The sequence below is a fragment of the Lactuca serriola genome, chromosome 6 (genome assembly GCF_051521515.1).
Source record: "Lactuca serriola cultivar US96UC23 chromosome 6, Lser_US96UC23_V15, whole genome shotgun sequence".
Taxonomy (NCBI): Eukaryota; Viridiplantae; Streptophyta; class Magnoliopsida; order Asterales; family Asteraceae; genus Lactuca; species Lactuca serriola.
Window position 1 is genome coordinate 76,591,033 of NC_136413.1, and position 12,402 is coordinate 76,603,434.

Here is a 12,402-nt window from a genome sequence, read left to right on the forward strand (position 1 = left end):
CACCTCTTCAGAGGGTGCCTCGTCTCCACCTGTTCCTGAGCCTGATCCTCCGATTATTGAAATCGAGGATCCATCTCCACCACCACCCCTCAGGAGATCTTCTCGTCCTGTCAAATCCACCAAGCTACCAACTTTTTCTTACTCTACATATTCAGGACCGTTTGCTTCATTTATAGCAAGCATTTTGTTGGGTTTTGAGCATTCTAACACTCCTAAGTGTACATGCAACCCTAAATACCTTGGATCTATGTTTTCTCTATTATACATGCAAATAAGAACTTCCAAGGTATTACCCTAATCTAGCATACAAAACAATGAATGTAACAAGATAGAATACATACCTCTTTGATGTACAAAGTCTTCATGAAGCTTGAGTGCCTAGTGCCCCAAGTGTGACACCTCAAATGGAATCACACAACACCAAATACACTTGGAATAACTTGAGAGAAATCTACACTTCATGAAATTGGCTAGCCCTTTCTTACTCTCTCTAGTGTGATACTAGTCGCCAATTTTGTCAAGAATAAGATCTTTATATAGTGTTACAATTAGGGTAAACCCTAATTGTCATGACTTTCCATTTCCTTGGATCCATGGATTCAAATACACCATGGAGCATCCATGGACCATCCTATGGGTTTTAGCCCAACTTGATTATCCATGGAGCATTAGCCCACTATACAAGTATGGATGATTTACACAATCAACCCATATATTTAATTAGTCTTCTTTTGATCACTTAATTAATCCTAGATTAATTCTTGATCAATACTAATTAAATAATCTCATTATTCTTATTATTAATATACTAGAACTTATAATATATTAATAACCATAAGTGTCTTATTTCTCTCATTATAGTCTATCCAAATGCATGATGCCATGCAACCCAAATGGACCATGCCGGGTCAGGTCAAGTCTTACCAATTATAGTTATGGACTTAGACATTAATCCAACAGTCTCCCACTTGGATAAGTCTAAAACTATTATTGCGTATGACTTCAGGAACCGACTGGCAATCGTAGCTCTCAAAAGCTTCTATCGAACTCTGACCTTGTCGATGAACTCTGACCTTTGTCAATGACTTGTCCATTAGATAAGGGATCATACATTCCTCCATTCTAGATATCATATGGACTGAGAAATGGATTATAATCATTCTCTCTGTCCATTTGTTGTTTCCCGATTTCCGATTTATGACGACTGACTAATTGAACAAATCAAATCAGTCCTGGCCCGGCCGAGCACTTCCATTTGTCATCATCAAATCATCGAGGGGCCCACAGATATCGCTTTTATCCCGAAGGTAAAAGGAATGGATAAACTTCGACTCATATGGCTTGTTCTACTACTTGTTGAATCATACACAAAGGCACGCTTTATAGCACCGAGTTACCAAATGCGTTTTCGTGCAATCAATGTACAACCAACTCATAGTAACAACTCATATCTCTAGGTTTGAAGAATATAAGATATTATTGTCTCATGATCACTCGTGATAAAATCCATGAAGTGATTCCAATGAGCGCGGGTTGAATCCAATACTCAGAACTTATGAGCACTCATGAGTGTTGTAGCCCTTTGTCCAACACCTTAGACCTCTACAAGCCAACCCATGACAGTCTTAATTCATATCTACTTCCAACATATGACCGACTGTGGATGGTTTGAATAACTTAGTCATTCCGGAAGAATAACCTAGTTTATTCGGGAAGTCAAAACATGCAAAATGAAACACAATAATAATCGAATCCAATATGGTCTCAGAACTTATGAATATAAATAAAACACATTTTATTTATCACCATATGATTACACATTATTCATTGTATACTGTTTCAGCTATCAACTTTATTCTTGAATTTAAAACAATAGTTGTCCCATGCTCCAAGCATGTACACTATGTTTTCTAAACACTAGTCATGCCATACACCAAGTATGCATACTATGTTTGTCTATGATCTTTACTTTGTGAACTAGATCAATTGAGCATAACTTCAATGATTCTCTTCTCACAGTCCCAAATCCTTACTGCAAATGCAAGAATTCCAAATTCATGCTATTTAATGAAATCTGTTAGATTCTAAACTTATATGCATTGATCCTCTTGTAATGATTATGCACAAAGTCATAAAGACTTGACAACAAACATTACAGAGCATTCCAAAGGAGATCAACTCCTTGGAAACATCCTTCTTGCACTAAGTTTCCTTAATCTTACACAGATTGAAAATTCTAACTTTGAAACATTTCCAGATTCCATTTTGACTATCACTTCTGAACAAGAGTTGCCTCCTTACAGATTATGTCAATATGGTCCTTCCAGAATTATCACTATACTTCCAACTGTCTTTGAGCAACCAATCTATGGTAAACCTTAGATTGTCCTCGACAATTGTTTAATCCTTTTAGTCATATCCAGTTCTAAACCTTTTCCCTTCTTAATGCCCCATGCATTTGGAAAATTTTAGAAAGGATGAATATATCACATGTAATCGATCCTATATCCGAAGCATATGGGACATGATTCATGATGTCTCACATAAAGACTAAACCAGTCTTTTGATATAACATTTCCATTTCAATTTGCCATGTTCTCATAATTCAGATTATGAAATGGGATGCCATAATCATAACCGAATTTTAGAACGCAAATAATGGACCTATATACAGAATTTCCTTATGTTGAGCCATTCCAACATGAAATTCATATATATCCTTGACTAAATGATTAAAACCTCACGATCTAAGCTTATAGATTTGAGATGAAGTATAATTTCCTCTCCCTTAATTATAGCAAAACAACTCTTTCCCAATTGAAACCTTTTGTTTTCTATAATTAACATTGCTAACTTGCAATACTTATCATAATTATCATGCTCCCACTAACATGATGATTATTAGCATAACACTGATGCTCCCACTAGCTTTGACATGTACTCATAAATCAGCTGACTTTCTTACCAATGTTTAGATTTCTGATACTAGATTGTTTTGATAAAACTTTATCAAAATCATACACCTTTCCTTAGATAGCCCACTTGTGTGTCTAAACAATTATGAAGAGGGATGCCGTAATCATAATGGTTAGACCTTTTTGCCACTTCTCACAAGTCCAGGTTAGTGTGCCGGTAAACCACACACGCTCCACTAACGACTTTGAGAATGCAAATATCACAATTGCTATCTAGCTAAAATCTACTTAGTGAAAGTGTTTCCTCACCATCATTTTCATGAATCGGAGAGAAACCTTATGACACTTAGATTTAATGGTGTATGTGTTCTTATCCATGTGAATTATCAAAACCATGGTCACAAGACAAGGATAATGACAAATCCAAACTCATATGGACTGAACTCAATCTTAATTTCTTGCCACCTGGTAGCTTAAGGGCCTGCCATTGCTTCGAAGTTGTTGTGCAACAAATTGAGAACTCTAAGAACTCATATGCAAAGCCAACTTTAACTGGAATGGGCACATATATGTCAACACGATAGGTTATAAACCTCAAGTCGTGTGCTAGAGAAGAACTTCAGGTTTTATTCTTGATTAGTTCTTGAGACTTTCAAGACTTTTAAGACTCCCACTGTCCTCTTGACCTATAAGACTCCCTTGTCAAATATCCAAGAGATAGTGCGGATTCTAATCAAGACAAACACTTCACACAATTGGCCTTAGTTGGTCTTTGTTTTATCCAAAACATCACAACTTACCAATTTCAAATATACAAGAGTAGAAAACTTTTACTCTTACATTTAACAAGTGTTTTTAAACCTTCTTTAAGACATGTCACTCAAATTACAATCTTGGAGTATGACTCTAAGACTTGTATTGGAACGAAATATGACTCATCTTCTAGATTTAACCAATTCAACAATTCAAGATCCCTCTTCTTAGTCATAAGAATGCACTAAGATTTCCTTAGAGAACTAATTGTGCTATGGTTTCTTAATCATTAAGATGATCACAAAACCGATACTAAAGTACTCTCCCATCTTTTCAGATTTGAGAAACTTTTATCCTTCTGCCTAGATTGATTCTTCTTATTCGCTCTACCTTACATTGGAACCTTTTTCCAATGTCTCAGAGTTACACTTAAGCATGTAAGTATAATCATATTTACTGGGCTTTAGTAAACTATGACGAATAGTCTTATCAAACTTTTGTGGTGGACTTAATCAGTGCACAAGAATGTGTACTCGATCCCTTAGTCCTTCACTTGACTCACACATCCATGTGAACAAGTAATTAGTCTTAATTTTCCAAAACTTGAAAGTTCTCATTCATCATGCTATACAACTTGCATGATTCCAAGTTCCGGTCCAATTGAAACTTGGGTGATGAGAATCTTTCCTTATTTGGTAAATTTTGACATTACCATAAATGAAAGAATCAATTTCATATTTCCACTCTTGCTCTTAATGGAATCATATAAGCAACAATTTTTCCTCAAATGCCATTGTAAGGATATTTTAAAATAAAATAAAATAAATAAAATCAAAAATTTTCCTTTTATTTTAAAACTTTGCGGAAAAACTTGTCCTTACAATTCATATGAAAACTTGTTGTTATCTATTCCTAAGCAATATCTCATAACTCCTAAGAAGTAGCTCAGGGATCCGATCTTCAAACTATGCGATAGAAATCCATCTATGCGATCAGATTCAGCATATTCTTTCTTTAAGTTTCTTCACTTTTCTTTGATTCTTAAAACATCACCATGTGACCCAGTCACATCATGTATCAGGAATCTCATAATAGAAACTTAACAGAGTTAGATAGTGGACTTTACCTAAAGTAGAGTCAAACTTATTGACTTTAACACTCTTAGGTAAATTTGGCAGCTTCGCAACCAATGCTCCTTCCTTTGGAAATATAAACATATAGACCATTTGATAATGGTACACGGGACTATCACAGACTTAGCATTTCTCTTTACCATTTGGTCAACCGAGTTGACAATGGCCGATCCCTTTCCATTGGGAAGAGAAAGCTTTTCTGGATTTCCTGTGTCACTATTGTCAATGTCCATCAAGTTTTAAGGAAGTTGATCTTAACAAATAGATAAGATCATTAAGGGTCTTGTCATAGTCTGTTTCACAGGTGTTCCAAAAGAACTCACTATGTGACTTAGAAAGTGATTGAACCACCAACTTTCTCAAGACTTTGACACCCAACTCTCCCGGCTTGTCAATATGTGACTACATCTCCAAGATGTGACCACACCTAGACCTTTCCTTGCCAATAGGACTTGAGTGACCTTAAACTTTTCAAGAACTTGTGGGTTAGGGAGAATAATTGGAGGAGGAGAAAGAAGTATGATTTCCAAGGGACATCATCTTCATTTAGGAAAACTTGTTTCAAGAGATTTGGGAAGATCATAAATGTCTAAACCAGACATGTTGTGGGAGATATTCAAGATAGTTGATTTAAAGTCCTTAATATGACACCCAATATGAAATATTAAGGCTAGGACCCAACAAACTATTTTATAACTTAGAAGAGGGATGCCGTAATCCAAGCTATAAAATATTTGAAGGTAAGTGAATGACGATTCACCAATTTCCACAAAGATAAACGAAATGTATTATTAGGTTTTAATTGGTTTTGAAACTCCTAGATCTTTGAGATTCATTGAATTGTTCAATGGCATGTTTCAATCTCGAGTGTGCCCTCCAAGTTTTGTGACTGGGATGCCGAGGATCACAAAACGAGGTGTGAAGTAACCATGCAAATCACTTGGTACCCTTAATAAATTACCCCTCAATCGATGTGCCGGTAAACCACACACGCTCCATCGACACTATGATAAATATTAAGTCACCCTTTACCTACCTTGTTAAGTCCAGGTTAGTGTGCCGGTTAACCACACACGCTCCACTAACGACTTAGACAAAGTGTAAAGTGTAATTTCATGGATTAGCACCTTATTCACATTTTCCTAAGTAACTAAGATTGGGTATTATTAAGAGTTTAGTTACTTAGTATTTATCATTAATACTTTTAATGAAGGGAGGATTATAGTCCTGTCAAACCCGTTCGGCTAACGACCCTCCACCAGTCAAGCAAGCGGTGGGTGAGAGTGGACACCCATTAAGTTGCCATTTTATAGGCAACAACCTTATACCCACCTTATAGACCGACTTCGTGAATGAGGCGTACTAGCGGTAAGACTGACTTTACTCTTATACATATATATATTATTATCTTATAATATTATAAAGTATAAGGGTTGAATTTTAACTCTTTAAAATTCTAAGGGCTAACTTGGAATTAAAGTATTCATAAGTAAAAACTTTTCAAATTCCAAAACTTGAGGGAAAGTTTTGAAACTATTCAAAACTAATTAATTCCATAACTTATGTGTTTAAAGTAGTTTTAATCCAAAAACTCTTCAAGTTCCATAACTTGAGGACAAGTTATGGAAGACTTTAAACTAATAAAAGAATTAACTTTTCTTTATTTAATAACTTATGGAATTAATTAAGGTTACACTTTATTTATTTATTTCTTAATAAAGTGACTCTTGAACCTCCATAACTTAAGGACAAGACTCTTCATCTTTTGTAACCATTGCCAACTTTTATGAGTTTTATGAAACTTAAATGTGACTTTTCATATAACTTGAGGACAAGTTACAAAAACACATTTTAGAATCAACTCTTAGATTAATTTGGATTGAAAACAACTATTTCACTCAACTTTTCTATTAATCTAAGCAACTCATAAGAACAAGATAATTCAAATCAAACTTTTTCATGTAATTAGTCTAAACCTTAAACTAATAAAAAACATGAATCTATTGACAATTATCTTTGAAAATGGATTAGCATGAACATTACCACATCAAAAACAAGTTTATAAGTTCAAAAACAACTTAGGGTAATGTTCCTAGTCCATTTCTAGCCAAAAACCTCGAAAATATGCTGTCTGGGGGTCCAACTCGTCGAGTGCATGAACCAACTCGGCGAGTTGGATCGATTTGATCACTTTTAAGGCATGGACTCGCCGAGTCTCGTGATGGACTCGCCGAGTCTGATGATCAGACAGAAACAATTTCGATTTTTTTTAAGCAGTTTTGCAAGTATAACAAGAAAACAAGCCTAGGCTCTGATACCACTGTTGGGTTTTGAGCATTCTAACACTCCTAAGTGTACATGCAACCCTAAATACCTTGGATCTATGTTTTCTCTATTATACATGCAAATAAGAACTTCCAAGGTATTACCCTAATCTAGCATACAAAACAATGAATGTAACAAGATAGAATACATACCTCTTTGATGTACAAAGTCTTCATGAAGCTTGAGTGCCTAGTGCCCCAAGTGTGACACCTCAAATGGAATCACACAACACCAAATACACTTGGAATAACTTGAGAGAAATCTACACTTCATGAAATTGGCTAGCCCTTTCTTACTCTCTCTAGTGTGATACTAGTCGCCAATTTTGTCAAGAATAAGATCTTTATATAGTGTTACAATTAGGGTAAACCCTAATTGTCATGACTTTCCATTTCCTTGGATCCATGGATTCAAATACACCATGGAGCATCCATGGACCATCCTATGGGTTTTAGCCCAACTTGATTATCCATGGAGCATTAGCCCACTATACAAGTATGGATGATTTACACAATCAACCCATATATTTAATTAGTCTTCTTTTGATCACTTAATTAATCCTAGATTAATTCTTGATCAATACTAATTAAATAATCTCATTATTCTTATTATTAATATACTAGAACTTATAATATATTAATAACCATAAGTGTCTTATTTCTCTCATTATAGTCTATCCAAATGCATGATGCCATGCAACCCAAATGGACCATGCCGGGTCGGGTCAAGTCTTACCAATTATAGTTATGGACTTAGACATTAATCCAACACATTCATCATCTGTCTGAACCTGAATCATATAAAGAAGCTGTTTTAGATCCTCTTTGGCAGAATGCTATGGCTGAAGAACTCACCGCTCTCAATCAGACTCATACATGGGATTTGGTTTCTCTTCCTCCTGGGAAACGTACGATAGGCTGTCGTTGGGTGTACAAGATAAAGACTAAAGCTGATGGTTCTGTTGAACGGTACAAGGCTAGACTTGTAGCAAAAGGGTATTCCCAACAGTATGGTTTTGACTATGAGGAGACATTTTCCCCTGTTGCAAAGATGACGACAGTTCGTATTATGATTGCAGTTGCATCCGTCTGACAGTGGAAGATCTTTCAAATGGATGTCAAGAATGCATTTTTGAATGGTGACCTCCATGAAGAGGTTTATATGACAACTCCCTCTGGTATTCAACACCGGCCGGTGAAGTTTGTCGGCTTCACAAAGCTTTGTATGGGCTCAAGCAAGCCCCTCGTGCTTGGTTTGAGAAATTCTCTACTGTGATTACTTCTCTTGGATTTGTCCAGAGTAATCATGATTCTGCTCTGTTTGTTAGATGCTCGAGTGCGGGACGGATTCTTCTGTCATTATATGTGGATGACATGATTATTACAGGTGATGACCATGGTGGTTTTAAGTCTTTGAAGCATGATCTCTCTCATCGATTTGCTATGAAGGATTTGGGCTTGCTGCGTTATTTCTTGGGTATTGAGGTTGCTCAGTCTAAGAAAGGGTACCTTCTTTCTCAGACTAAATACATATCTGACTTGTTTACACGGGCGGGCCTCTCTGACAATCGGACTGTTGATACTCCTCTTGAAACCAATGCACAATATTCTCTTACTGATGGTATTCCTTTGTCCGATCCGAATCTTTATCGCATTATTGTGGGAAGTTTAGTTTATCTCACAGTTACTCGTCCAGATATTGCTCATGATGTTCATGTTGTCAATCAGTTTGTTACTACTTCTACCTCTGTTCATTGGGGCGTTGTTCTTCGTATTCTGAGATATCTTCGTGGCACTCAGTTTCAGACTCTCTTGTTTCCCTCGACATCTTCTTTTGAGTTACGTGCCTATAGTGATGCTGATTGGGATGGTGATCGTCATGATCGTAAGTCCACCACTAGATTTTGTGTATTTCTTGGAGAGTCTCTCATTTCATGGAAGAGCAAGAAACAAGATGTTGTCTCTAGATCTTCTACAGAGGCTGAATATCGTGCTATGGCTGTAACTACATGACAGATTATCTGGTTACGGTGGCTGCTTGCGGATATGGGAGTTTACATTTCCTCATCTACTCCCTTGCATTGTGATAACAAAAGTGCGATACAAATTGCAAAGAATTCTGTTTTTCATGAGCGGAAAAAGCACATTGAGATTGATTGTCACTTTACCCGTCATCACCTGCAGCTCGGGACCATTTCGCTTCCATTTGTTTCATCAACATTGCAACTTGCGGATATTTTTACGAAGGCTTTATCGACTTCTCGATTTCGGTTCTTATGTGACAAACTCTCAATGCTAATTGCTGCGGCATTGTGAGTTTGAGGGGGATATTAGTCTATATATTATTAGCCCGCTTGTTTATGGGCCCATTAGGGTTTCTGTCTAGCTAGTATTTATATCCGCTTTATTCTTTGTAGTCTTTATGCTTTTCTTTGAAGACTCTTGTAATCCTTCTTTATCTTAATCATATGACAATATTAACAACATGATTCAATCATCTTAAAAAAGAAAACAACGAGAATGTTGTCATAGAAGAAACAAATTTGGAATGTGTTCTATTTTTTCATAGTTCATGAAAAAAACCTTAATGGGTTTAGTGTTTTTTTTATTTCTTTTAGCTTATTCTTACTCTCTAAATAAAAAAACATATAATAATGATAATAATAATAATAATAATAATAATAATAATAATAATAATAATAATAATAATAATAATAATCAATTTCGGATCACGATAACCTATTAAAATATTTTAAACTTTGTATACTTTTTAAACGTGTTTTGCATAAATTTCTCTTATTTGACAAAGAACAACCACAAGCCATGTAGTTTAGTATCATTTCTAGTAACTTTAGAAATATAATTCATCTATGTATGTGGTGTTTTCTACCATGCAAATGACAGTATTTTGTCGGTCGTTAATCAAAATACCTATGTATGTGGTGTTTTGTGGTACTTCTACAAGTTTCAATCATGTATGGTTATAAGTTGCACTCCGGTAATGTAAAATGTTACAAGGATATTTTTTGGTTCTCTATTTTGGACATCTTAGTAAATTGGTTCGTATAAATGGTTCATATAAAACCAAATATAAAAATAATTAGTTTTCTTTGTGTATATATATGATTTGTTTACTAACCGGTTTGTTACTAATTCTTTTTCCTTCTTGCCAGCAAAAGATAGAAAATGTATAGCAATCATTAACTAATAGTTGATTCCCAACAAAAATCTGTCATTTTAATTTAAAATGCTCATAATATATGCTATTAAACATTTAAAGTGTGTTTGGCTGCTATATATTTCGCTAGACTAACAACATTTTCATATAATTAACTTTTATTTACCGTCGTAGAAATATGCCGCTGATCTAACAACTCTAGAATGTAGTGGCTAATAATTTCTATTTAGAATTAGTTTTATATTGAATTTACTTACAATTTTATTAGAATTATAATTAAGGGTATTCAATCCTAATATCTTGAGTCAGTTAATACACGTATTCCTCGCCTGCTTCAAAGCAATTGTTTATTGAGTATATTTATATTTAAGATGCCAAAAATCTTTCATGTGACAAACATTGAAATCATGGGAATGATTCGACAAATATTGAAATCATGGGAATGATTCGAAGTCCCTCTCTTCTAATTATTCTATGATAGCGTGACATACATCCATTTAGAAAATGGAAAAACGTAAACGTGGTCTGTGACTTTAGTAGACATTTACAGGACATTGAAAGGGTTTGATGTTTTCACCTCTTCTTTGTAATCGGTAACTTTTACAAAATTATTGCATACTAACTTTTTCTTTATTTTTCATTGTAGCCGACCCATTTATATATAAAACATAAAATATATTCAGTTTTAGAAAACTATACAGAAGCAAAAATGTATTTCCATAAACCTACATGCAAAGCACATATACCACGCAATTTGAATCTTTAGAAGATATATATAAGACTAAAAAAGATTTGAACAACAGATATATAAGATAATATATATACCCTGTTAAAGTTTAATCCATTGAAGCACATATATATTTTTTATTTGCAATTAGTATAATGCATCTGGTTTTGTTAAAAAAAAAAAAGGACTTTCAACGTACGCTTTGATGTGCATGGGTTGGTGGCAGCAAAAACTATAACATGCTAATTTGACTCAATTACTAACTGGAATATATTTAAACCAAAAATATTACTCCACAGAGACCTATATAATGTTCCATTGTACCCTTACTCCATCACACTCTTCCTTTACCATAATTGACAAAGTTTTCATAACCGATTTTGGCATGGCATCGAAGAGTAATGTGTCCGTTGTTCTGGTCATAGCATTCAACCTTTTATTCAGCGTCATGGTTAGTGGCTGTGAGACGTCCGACATACCAGAACCCAACCTCAATCCAAATCAAAAACCCAACCCAAATCCAAGCAGCAACCCCAACCCCAATCCTTACTCCAACCCCATCCCTAACACTAACCAAAACCCCAACCCCAACACTAACACGAACCACACCCCTAACCCCAATCCCAACTCTAACCCGAACACAGTACCAAACACAAACCCAAATACAGAAACCTGCCCTAGAGATGCATTGAAACTGGGGGTTTGTGCTAATCTTCTTGGGGGATTGGTCAAAGTTGAGTTAGGTTCACCACCGGTGAAGCCATGTTGCTCTCTCATCCAAGGACTTGCCGACCTTGAGGCTGCCGTCTGTTTGTGCACTGCAATCAAAGCCAACGTCCTTGGGATCAATCTTAATGTACCATTATCTCTTAGCTTGCTCGTTAATGTCTGTGGCGGTGAAGTCCCAAATGGTTTTGTATGTTCCTAGTTAGATTTCATTTATACAATAAGAATCAATGTGTTTGCTAAATTAAGTGTACCATGTGTGAAGTCAATACTTCGTGGGTAACAATTCAGTCCTTTCTTTTGCAATAAAATGTTTTTCTTATATCATGTAAATTTATATGCTACTTTAATGCAAGCTTAATATTTATTTTGTAAGTGGAAGATAAATGATCCATGATACACTTATTTGCACTAATATATCCAACCAAGTTTAAATGAAACTAAACTTAATTTAACGGCTAGATATCTATGAAAAAGAAATTACTATTGTGGCAATTGTCAATCATAAGCATCAATATGATGGAAAATGTTCATGAAACTCACCAAATCAAATGATGAGTTTGGTTCCAATTTAAGTGATAACTATTATCCTCCCAGAAAGGGGTTGCGGGCACAACTTTTTACTTGTTTACCCGCTACGTGTATG

At 35.2% G+C, this 12,402-nt stretch overlaps 1 protein-coding gene across 1 annotated transcript; it reads left to right on the forward strand.

The window, feature by feature from the left end:
- The first annotated feature begins 11,384 nt into the window (after positions 1-11,384).
- On the forward strand, positions 11,385-12,065 carry LOC145057925 (uncharacterized). The gene has a single exon (XM_079005841.1). It carries the CDS (start codon positions 11,416-11,418, stop codon positions 11,956-11,958), a length of 543 nt encoding a protein of 180 aa, XP_078861967.1. The 5' UTR covers positions 11,385-11,415; the 3' UTR covers positions 11,959-12,065.
- Positions 12,066-12,402: the final 337 nt, after the last annotated feature.

Coding starts and splice junctions, on each gene's coding strand:
- LOC145057925 (XM_079005841.1), top strand. CDS start 11,416: ATGGCATCGAAGAGTAATGTGTCCGTTGTTCTGGTCATAGCATTCAAC.